The 21,110-nt window shown below is 40.9% G+C and overlaps 1 protein-coding gene across 1 annotated transcript in view; it reads left to right on the top strand.

Moving 5' to 3' along the window:
• Positions 1 to 21,110, top strand: part of LOC126455676 (ATP-binding cassette sub-family C member 12-like) — a 518,625-nt gene that overhangs the window by 126,312 nt on the left and 371,203 nt on the right. Inside the window, exon 9 of the mRNA XM_050091443.1 lies at positions 18,797 to 18,944. Coding sequence (XP_049947400.1) covers positions 18,797 to 18,944 — 148 coding nt within the window. The remainder of the gene's footprint in view (positions 1 to 18,796; positions 18,945 to 21,110) is intronic.

Raw genomic sequence — 21,110 nt, 5'->3', positions numbered from 1 at the left:
AATCACTGCCTAGTTTCCTGATGTCTACCAGTATAAAGCTTGTTTGAATCCAACTTGTACCCCTGTCTTAGTGTCATTGATAAGAATTTTAGTGATTAACTTGTATGTTACAGATTGGAATACTGACAGGTATGTTGTTTTATTATATATTACCTGTCTCCTTTCTTGTAAAGAAGAATAATCGTAGCATTGTACCAGTTTTGGGAAACTTTGCTCTATTACAACTCAAAAACTATATTGTGACCCCTTTTTGTATTTATTTTCCTCCATCTACAGTCGTTTCCCGGTAACTTCCCTTTCTTCTCACCTTAATTACCTTTGCACACATATTTTATTAGATATGTAACATCATTTTCACTGTTAACTATTTGTATCTAATACACAATATATTAACATTTTGCACACATAACTTGACATTATATACATAACATCATTTTTATTGTTAACTATTTGTATTTAATATATAATACATTAATGTTACTTTCAGAAATAAATCAGCTACAGTTATTATCTTTCTGTTTTCATTACTAAAGTCCTTCAAGTGATTTTTACCTCATATTTAAATCTTTATCTCATCTTGTGTATCTTTTAACTTTAGTATCTTTTAAGCATGAAACATTTACATCACCCTTTTATTGTGGATATTTACCTACATTTCCATCAGATGATACAGGTCATGTTGATCACAGAGTTAGTCATGAATCTACATTCAAAAGATAACAAGATCTTCATGTTAACCACTTTATTAATTTCGCACTTCACTTCATTCTCACATCTATAGTCCGTGAAACGAGTGATTGGTACTGACAGTTCTGGCGGGCAGACAGCGCTGTTGCCGAACGTGGCTCACAGCACGCGGCGCCCTGTCTGCTACACGCATTCTCTAGCAGCAGAAATAAAAGTGAGACAAAGTACAAGTCGTATTGGTACGCGTGAATTTATTTAAAGTTGATGCTTGAAATATATTAACTCAAAAACTGATAAGAGCTATTTAGTACAAGTATCTAAGATGCTGAAACATAATAAAGTTATTTGTTAAACTTCACAACTGAAATGAAAACTATTTTCGCAAGTTGTTGAACATTAGCAGTTTTGATTTCCATTGTTAAGTATTAGCATTATTAATTTGTTCTACTACAAGCTACAGAATAATTGGTCAGTGTATTAAGAGTTATAATCTGAAGAAAGTACTCACAATATGATGATCTGATTGTAGATCGATAGCAAACTCCCTCCTTACATTCCTGAATACGTTGTAGTTACTGTAATGGAAAAACACCACTCACATCACTCTCAGAATCTGATTTGACATTGTCTTCCTCAGCACTACTCGAACTATCACTGCTCTCTCCCAGATGTATAATTAAATTTTCGATGCATTCTTCCACAACCCCTTTGGTTTTGGCCGCCTCTCTGATGGCACTTGCAGTGCTGTTTACAATTTTAGCCCACGTCTCGCCTGTCACTTTATTGATAGCTGCTGGAAGGAGAGTTTCCACTTCAGAGATCATGAATTTTTTATTGTTTGCAGCAATGTAATTTTTTATCTGCGCCCACACTCCTTCAATTGCATTGAAGTGACACTGGTATGGAGGAAGCCGAACGATTTCATGCCCATGCCTTTTAGCAATCTCGTCAATTACATATGTTGGAAATTGGGGTTTCTTTTGTGCCACAATTTCGAGCAGTTCCGCCTTCCTTAAATCTTCTCTGAAATCTACTTTTTGCCGTTTCAACCACTGATGATCTGATTGTAGATCGATAGCAAACTCCCTCCTTACATTCCTGAATACGTTGTAGTTACTGTAATGGAAAAACACCACTCAAATCACTCTCAGAATCTGATTTGACATTGTCTTCCTCAGCGCTACTCGAACTATCACTGCTCTCTCCCAGATGTATAATTAAATTTTCGATGCATTCTTCCACAACCCCTTTGGTTTTGGCCGCCTCTCTGATGGCACTTGCAGTGCTGTTTACAATTTTAGCCCACGTCTCGCCTGTCACTTTATTGATAGCTGCTGGAAGGAGAGTTTCCACTTCAGAGATCATGAATTTTTTATTGTTTGCAGCAATGTAATTTTTTATCTGTGCCCACACTCCTTCAATTGCATTGAAGTGACACTGGTATGGAGGAAGCCGAACGATTTCATGCCCGTGCCTTTTAGCAATCTCGTCAATTACATATGTTGGAAATTGGGGTTTCTTTTGTGCCACAATTTCGAGCAGTTCCGCCTTCCTTAAATCTTCTCTGAAATCTACTTTTTGCCATTTCAACCACTAAATGATATCCTCTTTTTTTGTTGCCAAGGTTGGTGCCTTATCGTGAACAATGGAATGATAAGGTGCATTGTCCATAACAATCACTGATGGACTTGTCAGATTTGTCATAAGCGATGTCTCGAACCATTCTTGAAATACTACACTGTTCATTTCTTCATGGTAATCTCCCGTCTTTTTTGACCGAAACATTTTCAAGCAGTTTGGCACAAAACCTTTTGATGTTCCTGCATGTAAGACAATAATACGCCCTCCTTTGCCAACAGGCACTGCCATTGTCCCCTCGGGCATTCCATCATTCCAGCCTCTACGTAAAGAATGGCTGGCATTGACCCAAGTTTCATCTAACCACACTATACTTTCGAATTCCACACCCATGATCCTGCGCAGAAATCTGCACCGCCATGCAACTACATCTGTCCTTTCCATTAATATTTTGCGTCCGTTAAACAGTAAATAGCTGAAGCCTATGTCTGTCAACACTGTACGCAATGAAAATTTGCTCCCTTTAAAAAGATCGTCTTTCTGGAGTGACACCTGTAATTTAGATAGAGTGGGATGTTCCCTTCTCTTATAACAGCTGTATATATGACGACGAATAGCGTCTTTCTGAAAATCATCCAAAGCTGTCACCTGCTTATTTCTCGGTCGCTTCTTTCCTGGTGTGTGCAGCTTTGTTGTGCCACTCTCGTCACAATCTACACTATACTGTTCTTTCCCTATCTTTACAACAGTGTTCTTACTTATTTTCAATGCTGCTGCAGTTCTCTTCACAACCTGAACAACAGGAATTAAGGGTCCACCTTTGTCCTTTTCTTTCTCAAAGTAATCCCTCACAGAGCACATGAATTCACGGGCCTGGGTGTGTAGCACACTTTTCTTCCTCCGTTTCACTTCTTGTGTTGGGCTGGTACTACCCGCCGCACTAGACATTGTTTACAACGAAACATAAACTAAGAAACACTAAAAACAACAAAAACGAAATAAACTGCGAATTCAACTTCAGACAAACGACAAACGACCGCACCGCCTGCACGTGAGACACTGGTAAGTTTCATAAGGGCGCGCGACCAGGTTTCAGAGCGGCAACATGGCCCTTGCTTCCCGCTCAAAGTCAGGCTGTCATTGGCTGCCTGCCTGCGGTCGCTAGGCAACGGAAAGACACTACCAAGCTGTCAATACCAAAGACTCATCTCCCAGACTATACATCTATATCTACATTTATACTCATCAACCGACTATGACAAGCATGACAGAGGATTTTCCCATTGTACCACTTGTTCTTCCTGTTCCATTCATGTATAAAGTGTGAGAAGTATGACCGCCTAAGTGCCTCTGTGCACATAGTAGTTAGTCTAATCTTGTTTTTACGGTCCCAATGGCAGAGACAGGTCAGAGTTCTAGTGTATTCCAAGACTTGTCACTTAAAAGTGTTTCTGTAAACATTGTAAGTAGGCTTTCATGAGGTAGTTTGTGTCTGCATTCAAGTTATTGCCATTTCATGTTTTTGAGCGTCTCCATGACTCCATACCCATGGGTTGAACAAACCTAACCATTCATGTTCAGTATCCCTGTTAGTCCTGTTTGATATGGGTCACACAAACTTGAACATTATCCTAGGATTTGTCAAAGGAATGTTCACCAGACAATCTTGTTAACAGACTCTGTTTCTCTAGTATTCTACCAATTGACTAGAGTCTGCCACTGGCTTTATCTACAACTGAGCCCAGGTGATTTTTCTATAGTATATCCCTATAAATTATGAAATTCACATAGTTGTATGACTCCATTTGTGATACATTGATATGGCAATCATAGGATTAATTTTTATTTATTTTGTTTTATTTTACTTTATTTTATTTTATTTTATTTTATTCTATTTCTATATTTTATTATATTTTTATTTTAAGGAATACCTCTTTTTCATTTGTGAACATTAAAGCACCACTTTGAAACATTGTCAATATCTGACTTTATATTTGTGAAGTGTTTCTCAGATGTTACTTTGTTTTACATAAATGCACCATCTGTGAAAATTCAAGTTTACAATTAATATTGTCTTCCAAGTTATTAATATATAACATGAACAACAAGATTCCCAGCACACTTCCCTGGGTCATGATTCAACTTATTTCTACATTTGTTGAAGTCTCCCCATCTAGGAGGGTGGGGGGATGGGGAGAATGATGAGTGGGAAAGGAAAGGAGCAGAAAAGGGAAAAAGACTGATGGGTGTGTGGGCAGAGAGTGGCTCACAATGTGGGTGAGGGAGTGTGAATTGGAAAGAGGTGAAATAATAGAGGGGATGGAAACAGTAGGGTGGAAGGTGTGGGGACAGTAGGTTATAGTAGGTTGGGGTCAGAATAATTTCAGGAGTGGAGTATGTGTTGTAAGGATAACTCCCATCTGCACTGGTCAGAAAAACTAGTGGTGGATGGGACCATGGATGGGATCATGTTATGTTCAACTGCTTGTTGTGCCACATGGTAGTCCACTTTGCTCTTGGCCACAGTTTGGCAGTAGCCATTCATTCTGCTAGACAGATGACTGACAGACATACCAACATAAAAATCTGAGTACTAACTGTAGCAGAGGAGCTGTATGACATGGCTACCTTTGCAGGTGGCCTGGCCTCTGATGGAGTTGGATAAACCTGTGACAAGACTGGTATAGGCAGTGCTTGGTGGGTGGATTGGGCTGGTCTTGCACCTAGGTCTTCCACGGGGATATGAACCCTATGGCAAGAGGTTGGGATTAGAACTGACATAGGGATGGACTAAGATGTTGTTGAGGGTGGATGAGCAATGGAACACTATTTTAGGAGGAGTGGGAAGGATCTTAGGTAGGATTTGCCTCATTACATCTCATGATGATAGATAATCAAAGCTCTGATGAAGGATGTGGTTCACTTGTTCCAGTCTGCAGTGCTATTGGACAATGAAGGGGGCACTACTTTGTTGCTGGTTCATGAAGGTGGTGGGAGAATTTGGTGTGTGTGGAGATATTACTTGAGAAATCTGTTTGTAAGTAGTTCTGGGAGGTAGTGCCTGTCTGTGAGGGCCTTTGTGATACCTGCAGTATAATGAGCAAGGAAGTTCTTGTCACTGCATATACGTTGTCCTCAAGTGGCCAGGTTGTATGGGAGGAATATTTTGTTGTGGAAGGGTGAGCAACTGATGAAATGCAGGTAATGTTGGTGGGTTTAATGTGGACAGCGGTGTGGATGGAGCCATCAGGAAGGGGGAAGTGAACATCCATAAAGGTGACACTCTGTATTGGGGAGGACCAGGTGAAGCAGATAGTAGAGATGGTGTTGAGGTTGTGAAGAAATGAAGATGGGGTGCCTTGATCTTGACTCCAGATCATGATTTCATCAGTGAACCTGAACTAGAGCAGGGGTTTGGTTTTTTGGGAGGTTAGGCAGGTTTCCACTATAGGGCACTAATCCAGTTTGCATACGAGTGTGTCATGTTGGTACCCATGGCTGTGCTGTGGATTTGTTTTTATACCTTCCCAACAAGGAGAAGTAGCTGTTTGATAGGGCACAGTTAGTAAGATGTGTGAGGAACCAGGTAGTGGGTTTGGACTCTGGAAGATACTGGGAGAGTAGGTGCTCAATTGTGGCAATACCATGGGCATAAGAGATGTTGGTGTATAGTGACAAGAAGGGATCGAGAAGGTAGAGGGGGTGGGGATGGTGCAGAGTTGATAAAGGAAGTGGTTGGTGTCTTTGACATGAGAGGGGAGATATTGATCAATAGTTTGGGGATGTTGCTCAATGAGCACCAAAATTCTTTCAGTGGGAGCATAATAATGAGCTACAATGGGGCGTCTAAGATTGTCAGATTTGTGGATTTTGGAGATCATGAAGAATACCATTTCCCCCACCTCCTCTCTCTGACCATATCTTCCTCCCCCAGCCCCTGAACATGTTCCCCTCCCCCTCTCTCTTTCCATCTCTGCCTCCCTCTTTTCCTTTCCACCTGCCCACTACTCCTCTACACCTTCCACCTGCCTCAGGCACCTCCCCCTCCTCCCATATCTCTCTCTCCATTTTCTCCTCCCCCTCACTATGTCCATCCCCTCCTCTATCCATCTCATTCTGTTCCCAGCCATGCTCATTGGCACATGTAGCCCCTGAAGTTCAGATCAGTACAGTAAGAAGATACTACTTCCACAAATGCCAATTATGCAGAGCAGGCTACACTTCAAGGATAAAAAGATCATTTTTTTACCCTTGACAGGTAGGTCAGGTTATTTGTAACCATCCATCCATTCTGGTGTCCCGTATCTAGCAAATGCCAGGTATGGAGAACTGTACCTGTAAGTGGGTTACTGTTGTACTGGGATCACCATTCACAAAGGCATCTTAAAGTTACTGCCAGCTCTGTCACAAGGGGGACTCTATACACCCCTTTTGCCTGAGTCTACATGGCCAGATGTAATACTATTTTTCAAAGCACTTGCACATTGTGTAACTGAGGCAGGACGCGGGAAATAATCCAGTATCTACCTAAATGGATGTGAAAAACTGCCTAGAATTCACATTCAGCATTGCTAGCATGCTGGTCCCTGTCATTAATGCATGAGGTGTATTTGATTAGGAGTGGTGCACCTCCCCAGAGTGTGGATTTTTACTGTTTAATGCACTCAGCTGTACTGATGGCTAATTATTATCAGCATTTTCCTTTTGCTTATAAATTTTTGCTCTGGTCAGAAGCAGTTGTGTGAACCAGTAAAACTGTAGCTAATTCATTCTAATAGATCGCTACCAACTCATGTCCCCAAATGGATAGACAGCAACACTCATATCAGTGACTTACAGCATGTCAGCATGCACCATGTTGTCTCCAGCAAGAAGTTCAAACATAAAAAGTTCATAATTATTGTATCCAAAAATCAGTCTCACCTCCTCAGTTACTTACTTATTAACAGAAATAAAAGTAAAACTGGAATAATATGTGGTAAATGGAAAACAGCACTGAATCACTCTCTGCACAAAAGGAGAGATAAAATTGACATCAACAATTGAGGATGGTTTTTTTCGAAAGTTGATAAATGATTCGGGTGTTACAAATTTAGATTTATGTAGTTACAATCACGCTTGTTGCCATGCATGACCTTTTGGAAAGGTTCTGTCAAAAACTGATTCTTGCTGTTGTTATAGGGTGTTCATTGTTGAAAGTGGTCTATAGATTTCCAGTTTAGTACTGTTGTAGCCAGTATTTTATGTTGTATTTCAGTAGTGTCTGTTGCTATTTTGCACTTCTGCTTATCAAACTTTTATGGAAAAGTATGATACTAAGGTGTTATATTGTAGTACATTATTGTATTTCTATGCAAAATGAATTAAAAAGTAGCTTTCTTTCTAACATAGAAAAGGAAAAAACTCAATTTGAGTGTGTATATTTACAAAAAAATCAACTTCCATCTTTGCATTTATCAACTTTTGAAAAAACTTGCAACTTTGTCCTTCTATTCTGTAATAAGCAATGAAAATTTTAGGAAAGTCAAACACACTATCAGAATTGTGCCTAAAAAGCTGTTTAAATGTTTAATTATTGTGTTTATGTAATTAGTTTTTTGGTATGATACTTGAAAGTATGTTTCCTCAAAAAATTACTTTTTTACTTTTATTGAGTTCTGAAAAAGTGCTCCTCAATTACTACCATATCTCAGACTTATAAGAAAGCACTGCAGGCTATCATGATGAAGCAAGTAGATCATCAGATATGCAAATGTCAAGGTGGATTCATGAACAGATGTTGAGTCTGAAAAGAGCACTGGAAAATTACTTCTCTAAGGATCTGCTAGTGATCTTCATTTAATTGCAAAAATTCTGATTCAGTTGACCAGAAAATGTGTTCAACATCTTGATAGAATTTGGTGTGCACCATAAAACAGAGGTAGTATAAAGCAAATTATAACATACATATACAGAAGCTAAATTCATGGGATAATTGGGAAAGATATTTCAATTAAAACTGGTGTTGATCATGTAATGGACTGTTTGCAGTTGTCTTAAACTGCGTATTAGAGATGATCATCTTATGGGATTATGGATACAGATTGTAATATACGTAATAATCAGTTCTCAAGTTTTCTATATACACATATATTTTACCATAAAGACTGATACACACGTACACTGCATGAAGTACAAAGGCAGACTGAATTAAACATGGCAGCAAGTTGTCAGAGCAGTTAATGTTCCAAAGATTGTAATTTGTGGGGTCCATGGCCTATGTTTCCTGAGGGAGGCTCGTGTGGGTGTCAGCGTCGGCGTGAGTGGTGCGAGGCGGTAGGTGCATGACCGGAAGCTCCATCTCTATCAGGCTGGTGTGCAAAGGTGCGGCGGGCGGCATTCGGTCCAACTCGTAATTCGAAAACCAGGGGGGAGGGGGGGGGGGGGGGGGGGAGTTTGATGCAATGATGCATTGGCCAACTTGGGATTAGCGGTATGGGAGAGAAAGCGGCGTGTGAGTGTGAGGGGCCGAGATAAGGGGGTTGTAAGAGTTGTCTGACAGAGTCATCCCAGAGCATGACATGTGACCAAGAGCTGAGTGCAGTCAGCACGTAAGTGTCAGGTGGGGAATGACTGACAGGTGGGTGTAGCTGGGTGTTTCTAAAGTGTGCACGCATCCTTCCGATAAAGTCTGGGAAGGAGGGGGAATCTCCAGGATCTAGAGGGAGAATTAGTTCCCCAGATAAAACTGGGTTTTTGCTGAAAACAAATTCAGAAATCATCCCATGTTAATCTGGTTTAAATGTAGAATGCAGACCTAGCAACACCCAAGGAAGTGCCTCGGACCAGAGATAGTCATGGCACCTGAGTGCAGTTTTAAGGGTGCGGTGCCACTGTCCGACCAACCCGTTGCTTTGCGGGTGGTTGGATGTTGAATGCATCTTTTAATACCGCAAAGATTACAGAGAATCATAAAAAGTGCATATTTGAACTGTTGATCCTGGTTGGTTATGATGGTGGAAGGGCACCCGAACCTAGTGATCCAAGAAGAAATGAATCCTTTGGCCACAGTTTCTGCTGTGATGTTGGGCAAGGGGATGGCTTCCACCCAAGGAGACATTCAGTCTATTGTGGACAGGATATACTTGTGGCCCTCCAATGGAGGCAGGGGACTGATAAGGTCGATATTTACATCATGGAAACGTCCCTTAGGGATGAGTGGTGGAGATGTGTGACGCCCTATTTTGTTTCATTGACGGGAAATGCAGCTGCATGCCCATGTTTGACAGTCCCATTTCACATCTTTCCACACAAATCGCTCAGTGATGAGGCGAATGGTGGCTCAGACACTGGGGTGGGCAAGATTATGGAAGGCGTCAAAAACCTGTCGGCACAGCATGGGTGGGAGCAAGGGCCGCAGAATGCCCATAGAAGAGTCGCACCACACTTCATCCAAAATGCCAGGGAACTTAGCCTTGGTAAACATGAGCGAAGACTGTGGGTCTGTGAGCAGACAGAACCTGAGTGTCCTCGTCCAAAGCCTGTAGAGCAGTGACGTCGGATGAATCGACAATTCTTGAAACGGAATTGATCCGCGAGAGGAAATCAGTGAGGATGTTCTCCGTGCCTTTGATGTAGCGTATGTCCGTAGTAAATTGAGAGACCAGGTCAAAGTGGTAGAAACGTTGGAGGGGGGGGGGGGGGGGGGGGTAGAGGATCCTGTGGCGGGTTGCAGAAGGCATCTGCCAGCAGTTTGTAATCAGTAAGAATGAAGAAAGGACAGCCCTCAATGTCAGTGCGGAAATGCTTGACAGCCTCATACACAGCCAGCAGCTCTCAATCAAAAGCAGAATATTTCTTCTGTGCTGTAGACAGTGTTTTTTTGAGAAGAAATGAAGTGGTGAAACTGTGTCGCCTTTGCTCTGTTATAATACTTCCCTGACCGCAATGTCGCTGGTGTCCATAGTGATGAACAAATCGGCAGACGGCTCAGGGTGGGTGAGTCAAACTGCATGAGCTAAAGCTGTTTGAAGAGCCCTGAAAGCCTCTAGCATGGGTTCAGTACAATGGACTGGTTTAACACCCAAAATTTATTTGCTGGAGAGCGAGTCCATCAGCAGGGCCTGCACGGCGGCGGCAGAATGTAGATGATGGCAGTAGTAATTTATAGTACCTAGGAAACATCTGAGTTCTATTTAGATAGCTGGGAGTGGCAATGATGTGATAACCTGCACGCAGGGTTTGGGTGGCTGTATTCTGTCTGTGGTGACAGTGTAACCCAGAAATGTCACAGAAGGCTGATGCAATCAGAATTTTTCTTTGTTGACCTCAACACTGTTGGATGCCAAAATCTGGAGGACCTGGGATAAATGATCTTCGTGGTCTTCAGTCGATTTGCTGAAAATGAGTATGTCATCCAGGTATGCAAAGCAGAACTTGAATCATCGTAAGACTGAGTCAATGAAACATTTTCACATTCGTGCCGCATTCTTTAAACTGAATGGCATGAAGTTGCACTGGAACAAACTGAGCGGCATGATGATCGCAGTCTTTGGAATGTCTTCTGCGCTACGGGAATCTGGTGATAAGCACGTTTGCAGTCAATCACACTGAAGATTGAGATGCCTGATAACATATAAGTGAAATCGTTTATGTTTGGCATGGGGTAATTGTCCATGATAGTGCGAGCATTTCAATGGGTAATCACCACACATTCAAAAAGAACCATTGTGTTTGGTGATGAGGTGAACTGGTGAAGACCACCAATGGCTGTAGAATGCCTGCCTTTAGAAGTTCGTAATTTGCTGCTGGACCATGCGCAACTTAATGGGGTTGAGGCATCTAACCTTGTGTCTAATAGGAGGGCTGGCAGTGGTAATTATCTTGTGTGTTGTTCCATCAGTGATGGAAGAGACTGAGAATTGCACACGAGGCTGAGTAACGTTCCGATTTGGAGTTTTGGGATGAGTGGGGTGCAATGAGGCGTAACCACTAGCACGAGTGGGAAAAGGCAGCACGAAAGTCACATGCCTATTACACAAGCATGGCGTGCGCTTGTTTGTAGAGGTCAGCATCGCGCGCAGCATGGAGTGGAGTGGGGCGCGCAGTGACTGTCTGTTGTTTGGGTAACCGGCATGGGCAAGAGAGGCGTTGGCGTAGCATGAGGGACAGCAATGGCCGCCAAGTTGCTTGGCTGGCATTCTGGAGAGGGGAATGTTTATCAACAAGTGGGGTGGCTGCCTGCGTAGTGGGTATGGTCGTGCTGCACGAGCGACTGTTATTAGAGCCACTGTTTGAAACATGGGGCACTGCGCGTAGTGGGTGGTTGGGCGGTGCAGAGGTCACTGAACTCGCATCGCCACACACAATGTACGTTTTTGTACTAACCTGATGAGTGTTCCAACTGATCCTCGGTGATGAAGTTCGATCAGCGAGGTGCGGGATGCAGCGAGCTCATTTTAAGTGTGAGCAATGCATTGTTTCAGCTTGTCGTTCTGCCAGCGGAGGTGCACCACTGAGTTGTATTCTGAAAGTAGGTTAGTGATGCAGATCACAATCTTGCCCGCGAGGGCGGAACACTTGCGAACTAAATCCCATGTTGCGGTGGAAATGGAGCAAGGAGTAAGGGTGGCGGAGCACAGTATCTGAGTGTTAGACGGATGGTATAACACTGAAAACTCGACTACGTTCGGGGAGAGCTTGTAATGGGACAAAAAATCCGTACTGAGAATAGGTTCATCAATGTCGGTGATGTAGAAGGTCGAAAATGGTTCAAATGGCTCTGAGCACAACATCTGAGGTCATCAGTCCCCTAGAACTTAGAACTACTTAAACCTAACTAACCTAAGGACATCACACACCTCCATGCCTGAGTCAGGATTCGAACCTGCGACCGTGTAGAAGGTCTACGGGAAACACAGAGTAGGGGATAGGTGCACCATCACTTGCACGGAACCGACAGTTTGTAACGTTGATGCGTTGACAGCTCGTAGGAGAGACTTCCTCGGAGAAAGGTCAGTAGGAGTCAACGATCAAGGTATGATAGACACGTCAGCACCCGTGTCAGTTAGGTAGACAAACTGCGATGAAATGTCTGTCACGTATAAACGACTGCTCAGCCGTGGGGACGAGTTGACAGAGTGCAATGTTAGGGTATGCCTGTGAAGTTCCCCGCATGACTCGGCATCACTTAGTTCCTACGGTCAGCGTTTGGGTGTTGCCAAGGTAACCTGCACTTCTTGGCCTCAGCCCCAAAAATCTTGTGGTACCAACAGTATGGATGAGCTGGGTGTGGTGGTGGCAGTGACTGTGATAGTGGGAGAGGCTTGTCCTTGTTGATCTGTTCTGGGATGTAAACCAGGATGTATAGAGCATGGGCGAGTCTTGAATGCTTGGAAAGAGGAGAGAGTGAACGAGTACTGCCTGGTGGCGTACAAGGCATGGAAGCAGAATGGGCCCTGCCCCTGCCTGCAGACAGCCAGTAAACAGGAGGTGTAGTATTACACAGCGATGGGGGATGAGCTGGGTGTTTCTGGCACAGGAGCGCATAAAGCTGATTTGTGATGCATAGGCTTGAAAGAGTGTGGCAGTAGGTGTATCTGTAGGTCAGTAGGTAACTTGGCAGACCATACCTACTACAGAGTGACGTCTGGCATTGTGTGTTCACTCATGAGTAACCTGAAGCGGCGCCAAAGTTGTGACAGAGTGCAGTCCCCCAGGTGCTCCTTGTACAGAATCTTGATTATCAACTCCTGTGGAGAGCAAGCAAGTCAGTCCAATATCATTTTCTTGGTGAACTTGTACTTTGGTGGTGATGGAGGCAAAAGTAGGAGATCCCAAATTAAATCTGAGTGGTCATGAAGGTGTGTGACCAAACATAGGAAATTGGAGTTGTCATCAGTCACTTGATGCAGCTCAAAGACGTGCTCCACCAGTGCGAACCATGAAACTGGATTGTCCTCATATAGGGGAGGTAGCTCAGGTAGGCAGCCTGGAGGTGGAGGTGAAGGTGGCTTTGGCGTGTCTTGGAAGGCCTGCGATTCTGCCGCACAAGAGTTCATGCTGGGATCCAGCATCACTGGAGTGGAAATGTTACTAGCACACACGTTCGGAACAATGGCTAGTTGCAATGTCTCTTCAGATGCCTGAAAAGATGACGCAGCAGGCACAGTCGATACTGTGGGAGCGAACGGGCAAGCAGCGCATAATGAGGGCCCGTAAACTGGACCGAAAATTGCAGGAATAGCACTGACATTGTCCAACTTGGAAATGACATGGAAGTCCGGCATGGTAGACACAGATGGTACTGTGGAAGGAGCGAGTGGTTGTATGGTCAGAATTGAGGCCCCCTGTGGGTGAGGGGGAGGGTAGGGGTGGGGGTGGCCTGGAGCTTAAAGAGGCAACAATGAGAGTTTTCCGCGCACACTGGGCATGCACCCTTCATGGTAGGACCATAAAACACTGGTGAAACCTGTTGGCGGTCACACTGTCATAGTACAACATTGTTGGGTGAAGAGGCTATGTTGGGTACACTTGTACCCACGTGGTCACAAAACTGGGCCGCCGATCCGGTGGTTTGTTGTGGTGAACTGGATGCATAAAAATGTTATTGATTTGTGAGGAAGGTGAGGCTGGCATAGCTTGGTAATAGTTGACTGTGTGTACGTTTTGCACACATGGTGGCATTGCACACAGCACTACTGTAACTGATGTCATGGCGTGTAGAGGATCAAAGCATGTGTGTGAATTTAGGTCCCTTTGAACTTCATACGAGTGATCGATCATCACACTATTTTGTAGATCGTCCACTTCACTTTTCACTTGTTGTGCATAATCTGGCAAAACAAAACCTGAGTCCATTGTTCGAGATAACTTCATAATACTTGGTCATTGTGGAGTTGCTAAAGTAGATGTTATCCTCATCAAAGATCGTAGATCATTGTCCGATAGCTGTGAAATAACCAATGGCAGGAGGCTGTGTTGGCCTGGTTGTAAGAGCTGGGCCTCCAAATCTTTGTAAAGAATGTTCAGTGTGTTAGCAATGGTGTTGGACGTGAAACCTGTTGATTCTATACGACCGGCGCAGAAGTCGCAGAAGATGTAGAACTTTTTTGTCCAGGGTCACCAATATGGGATTCTGGATATGGATCGTAATATACATAATAAACAGTTCCCAAGTTTTCTATATACACATATGTTTTACAATAAAGACTGATACACTTGAACACTGCATGAAGTACAAAGGCAGACTGAATTAAACATACAAAGATGAGGCCCTTTAGATGATACAAATGGTTGGTAAATAATAAATGAAATTACAGAATTTTTTAAAGAATTTCTATGGAAGAAAACAATTCCCCAAAACTGATATAATGTTGTAATTATTGCACTTAACAGCAAATGAGAGTTATAAGGCATATAAATCTAACACTCAGTCTCATTGCTGTAACGTAGAAGATACTCACTAAACTTCTCAGCAATAAAATGGGCAATTTGCTGCTTGTACAAAAAATTATAGGGCAGTGATATGAATAAGATTGATTACTTTGCCTGGGCTTCACAGATTTTGAGAAAGTTTTTGGAATGGTTTTAATTAAATTCGTACTACCTTAAGAAAACAAGACTCGATTCAACATATGCAAGTGTACTGCAAAATATGTTTATCTCTATGGTACAGTTCCACTAGACTTCTTCAAAAGTAGAAATTCATAACCAAAGAGGACTCACATAAGGAAACACTATATAACCATAATTGTTCCCATCAGGCCTAGATGAAGTTTTCCAATCCTTGAACTTGAAAAAGAAGAAAGGATACATGATAATAAGGAATATCTGAACTACCCTCATTTGATGATAATTTTGTAGTTTTGCATCTGTTCCAGATAAGCTACAACAAGCTCAACAAAGAAAGTTTTAAAATTTTTGATAAACTAAGTGGGATTTTCAAAACAAACCTCCCATTATATCTGTAAAGGAAAGATCAGAATCAGTGTTATTGACAGTTTTGACTAGTGGTAGTGAGTCAGGGATTTTTAGTGCAGAACACATCCAAAAATTGAGGGATACTCAGTAAGCAATAAAGGGATGCATGTCATGGACAGAAAAATAAAAAAGAGATTAGGGGGTTGAGGTGTGATGTACCAAGAAATTTCATTTCTGTATTTCAAGAGGTGACAGGAGATTAAGAGAGAATTTAATGCAAGTTAAGTAGATAATATTAGAAAACCTGAAGAGCAACATGGATGTGTATCATTGAAAAAGTGGTGCGCATGGATAGGTATAGGAAGTCTAGCAGTGGAAATGACTAATGATAATGATCTAGCAGGTTTCATCTCTTTACATATCCCATGAAATTTATGAAGCATACTTTCTTGTGTATTCAAATGCATGCGCCTGTGTTGTTTTGCAGCATATTTATGGTATCTTCTTTTTATCTAAAAAACCATGCTTGTGTTGTATGCTTTCAGCTACTCTGAGACTGAGACTCTTCAAATTAGGGAATTACACTGACTACAAGTTTGATGACTCAACACAACATGCAGTGCTGTACAGTACAGCAAGAGAAGGTGTTTTTTATTTACAAAACAAATATTTCTGGTTATAAAGTTTCAGGAATTATTTTATTGTGAGGAAACAAAGAATGCCCTACTGCATTTTACACACTGCCACCTTTTTGTCTGTGGAGATATGATGAAGCTATTAGGTTGGTGCATAATTTCACAGTGTTTTTCCATAAGTTTTATAAACACAACAGATACATATAACAGAGATTTTAATAATCAATGATATGTTCTCCATCACTATTTAGAACAGGCTGTGAATGCTGGGATAACTTGATGATTCGATGACTGTAGAAATCACATGCGGGTTTTGAGGCAAAAAACTCGTCAAGCCATGTCTGAGCACATTTTCATCTGGAAAGGAAGTTCTTTAAAGGTTGTTCAATAGAGAGTCGAAAAGGTGGAAATCTGAGTGTGCAAGGTCAGGTGAATAAAGTGGGTGCAGAATGACTTCCCAACCCAACTCTTGCGTAGCACCTTTTGGGAGTCTAGTAGACTGTGGGTGTGCATTACCACTTCACACAGTCTTTCTGGTTATTGTTCATGGACTGCATCTGCAAGACATCTCAGTTGTTGACAATAAATGTCAGCAGCAATACTTACACCTTAGGGAAGCAACTTGTAGTGTACCACGCTGTCGCTGCTTCACCAGATCCGTAACATTATCTTTTGTGGATGTGCACTGGTCTGTGTACAATGAGTTGCTACTGTATTTAGAATCAACCATTCCTTCCTTTTCCTTGTGTAAGCATGAGCACTGATGATGGTTGTTCACAAGCCAATTGATGATGAGCAAGCAGAGCTGTGCACATGGCCACCCACTGATTTTCTGATTTTGGCTTAGAGCATATGGTACCTGTACACCTGACTATTAAAGCTTCCCCATTGCATGCAAATGTCGCACAATGATGGAATGATCACAGTTCATCACATCTGGCAGTTCTTCAGTACACTGACATGGCTCATTGTGGATTAATGTGTTTAAACGATCTACAACAAACCCCAAAAGTCTTCATGAATGTGGAGAGTCACTAATGTCAAAATGATCCTCCTTAAAACAAGAACAATTGTCTTGGTGTGCTGTGTCCAGTGACATTATCCCCATACATGGCACAAATGTTTCTGGCTGCCTTCACTGCTGTCACCTCTCTGTTGAACTCAAACTGAAGAATGTAAAATATGTTGGAAATGTTGTGATTTCTCCACTTGGCACTCTAATTTCTAGCACACACAGCTCCATTCACTTTCTTCAGATGACAGAATGACAATATGTAAACTCAAATAGTAACATTGAACCACAAATAAAAAATGACAATCAATAAATAATACTCATAGCAACCAGAATACCAATAGGCAAAACAAAAATGCTACAACTTTCTCACAAACATAATACTGATAATTTACATAAAAAATATAACGAATCACCCTACCATATTTCTTCAGTTAACTGAATGGGGAAGCACTTTAGCTTGTGGTGCAGTGAAAATGGTCCTACAGTAGACAATTCATGTGATTTGTAAATTAAAAATGTAAAAGTAGAACTCCTTTCACAAAGAAAATTGAAAAATTGATGTGGCTCACTAATTAATGCTCTTGGCTTGTTTCTTGGCCTGAGAGCTTAAATTCTTGTCAGGTGATCCTTATTTATTATTTACTGTAGATTCTCTAAATTATTCCAGGCGGAGACTGAGATGGTAGCTTAAACAGGATATTTCCATTTCTTTCCCTCCATTTTGCCCAGCTGCACATGCGATAGTCCTGCATGACCTGAAAATTATGCAGTTGGGGATGTTCCTGGTTACTTTATAATTTAAAATTTTCTTGAGTGTTCTGCAAGGTGGAGTTATTGGTTCTGCATGAAATCTTGGAATATCACTTGCTTCCACCTTCGTATGCATACTCAAGTTTTTCCTGTGCAATATTAAGACAGAATAACCTATTTTGTTTTACCAGTTTCCTATCAAGTAGATTTATACTGCTTTACATACATGACACAAAAACAAAATTATTGTCAGAGGCCATTAATCTTTTCATACTCAATGGCATAGCCAGTGTCTAATCAGCGTAAAATAGCTGCCAATTTGGCGGGTTGTTAATATTCTATGTGCTGTTTATGCTCTTAACATCTTTCCTCCCTCAGCATAGCAAGGATGTCAGACTCTTGGTATAAAACATACATTATGTTGTGCCATGCTGATGGCAGTTTATGCACAGTAGAGGAGAGCTGCCATCAACATAAACCCCACGAAGAGTTCCACCAAACCACTTCATTGGTCATTGTGAAATTCTGATTAGCAAGAGGGCACATAACATATAAAAAGTAATATGGTATTTAGAAACCTTTCCTTCTGTTCTCTTAAACAAGCAAGACAAGTGTTTCATAAACAAAGGTAGTGAATTCCATTGTGGCAATATGTGTGAGGACCTGCTCTTAGGATGCTGACTCGTCAGCGTAGAGTGATATGTAATTTCACTAATGGCAGAGCAACAACTGAGCTGTAACCTGAACAGGATGTGAAACAATGCCCAATGGACTATCCTGGCAACCGTCAACACATTTCTGAAGATGACCACATGTCTCATTGCTGGAAGTTTGTACCAGATCAGTGATTCTACATGAAAAATTCGTATTTTTTCTTCAAACAGAGTCAACATTTATTAAATACATTGCATACATAATATGAGGTAATAGTTCCATCATTACAATCTGACTTATTTTCTCCATTAGCAGAACAAAATTGACAATGAAATATATTAATTGTTCAAGAATATATACTAATCAAGTTATGTTTTTCCTGCATATCTGAACACTTGTTGCTGCAGTTTAATTAATACTTTTGAGTTATGTATTACTAATGTAAATTACACAATTTACTATTTTAATATTCTTTCTATCAGTACTGAACATGTTAAACTTACCACAACTTAATGATGCCAGTACAAGATGACATATTAGGATTAATAATTTGTAGTCACTTTCTTTGTGTTTTCAGACAGCAGTTTCACAAGCAAGAGCACTTTCAGCTGCCAAAGCAGAACAGTTGTCATCAAGTCGAGTCTCTGAACTGAAAGATATGTTGCAAAACATGAAACTTGCTAAGATGGTCCAATGGGAAACCGTAGTGTTCAACAATTTCAGAGGTAATATTTTGAAAAAGGATAGATCTTTCATACTGGATTTGTCTTGTATGTCCACTGGACAGTAAATCTCCCTGACCCAGGCTTCTGAACTCTTGTCATTTCCTAAACCTTGCTTCTTCCTTCATCCCTTTTCCTTCCCCTTCAACCCTTCTGCCAGAAGAAGGAGCCATTGGCTCTGAAACCTTGCGCACTTCTTTAATCTTTTTATGTGTTTTTTCCTGCTTAGTGAGTAGATTAATAATTATGTGCTATCTTCTAAGATGCACAATAAACATCTCCTGTAAACCACCTGACTGCCTTCTAAAAGAATTCCTTTCTGCAATTTCTATTCTTAAGATTCATGATTCCAAACCACCTCCAAAGTTTTAATTATGCATACCATTTCCTCATATTTTTTCTGCTAAGTTTGTAAATTATTGCAACAGCATTTTCAGTCTTCCTCCTACTCTTGAACTTTTAAAAACAATATATTAAATTTTTGCAATAATCTTGAAGGTGTCCTGGAAAGTACATCCATTGCCTGAGTATATGACCCCCAAATATGCTGAATCTTGAGTTTAAAATCCTGCAAAGTATTCCCAACTGCTTAATCTACTGCAAAGTGACTTAGGCTACTATTTATTAGAAGTGTTGGTGGTTTATTATTTGTGTAAATTATACTCTCTCACCTCATTTCCAGATGTTAATTTTTGTTGAATGCCCAGATAATGTCCATTTAATACTGTTGTTAAAGATATCATCCTTTTTCCAGTTTTCATTCATTATGTGTCTTCTGTGATTTTAAGCTTATGTTCAGTGAATATATGCAGATTGTTTAGATACCACTGTTAACTTCTGCCCACCCTCTAGTCATTAAGTGTTGTTTGGATATGTTAAATTCTTCACATGACAACGTTATAGTGTCTGTTTAGTTATTGTTAGAAAATCATCATTTTTAATTTTCATTCATTTCAAAGGTGCCACCTAAAACCTACTTTTACAAAACACCTACATGTTGTTTGCATTCTGGTGTTTTTCCACCCATCTGAAATGTCACAATCAGTAGCACAACTCACTGATAGATAAGTTTTCACTAATTATTACTTTATTACAGTTTAATTGTGTGTCTTGTTAATGAGAGAAGCATACAGTGTTTAAGAATAATTTAAAAGAGGTGGCGTGGAATGAGACATATGTGGAAAGAAATGCTAATTTCAAATTCAGTTAATTATGTACAAAACTTAGTCAGTACTTGAAAGTTGCTTTCCTGAAATCTTTTTCAGAAAATACATTAAAGAAATAGAAAACAATTGATAACTAGGGGAATTAAAATCTTGTGTAAGAAGAAGAGGGAAACTTGTATAAACGCCAAGTTACATCAAAATCCGACATTACTAGCATATTACAAAAAATATTGTACTATTGTAAGGAAAGTGATTAAAATGTCAATAAGTATGTATGTCCTGACAGAAATTAATAATACAAATAGTATAATTAAAACTCTATGGGATATTGTCAGTTTGGAGACAGGACAGCCAATCAATGTGCAAGATACCATAACAATCGAATTAAATGATGAACTTATTCACAAGTTGCAAGTGCTTTTAATAATCACCTTCTGAATGTAGCAGCAAAAATAGATTTAAAATGCTCCAGTTAAAGACACAGGTGACTGTATTAAAATGATATCATTTCACAAAGCCTTAAGCAGGTAGAAGTAGTACCAACACCCTTTACTGAAATTAATAGAATTATAATCATTATAAAAAAAACAAAAGCTGATAGGATGTCAATGGAATTTCAGACATAGCTCTGAAAAGTTGTTCTAACTCAATAAGTAATAAATAATGTCCTGAGTGATGTATGTAATGCATCACTGGCAAAAGTTCCTTGAGTGTATCAAAATGATTATGAGGGCTGGTCTGATGGCCAGCCTGGATGTAGTTTTTAGGTGGTTTTCCACATCCTGCTAGGTGAATACCAGGCTGGTCCCCATGTTCCGCCTCAGTTCCATGACTCACAGGCATTTGCAGACGTTTGCACTATTTCATGGCTTAAACTAGACATAAACAGCTGGGGTACACTTCTTCCATCCTGGGGGGTTCGGGTTGGCAGCAGGAAGGCATCCAGCCACCCTCTGCTAATGACACTGCCAAATTCTTAATAACAGGGCTGACCCTGTGTGAC

This window comes from Schistocerca serialis, chromosome 2 (assembly GCF_023864345.2).
Source record: "Schistocerca serialis cubense isolate TAMUIC-IGC-003099 chromosome 2, iqSchSeri2.2, whole genome shotgun sequence".
NCBI lineage: Eukaryota > Metazoa > Arthropoda > Insecta > Orthoptera > Acrididae > Schistocerca > Schistocerca serialis.
This window is presented reverse-complemented; position numbering and strand designations above follow the sequence as displayed.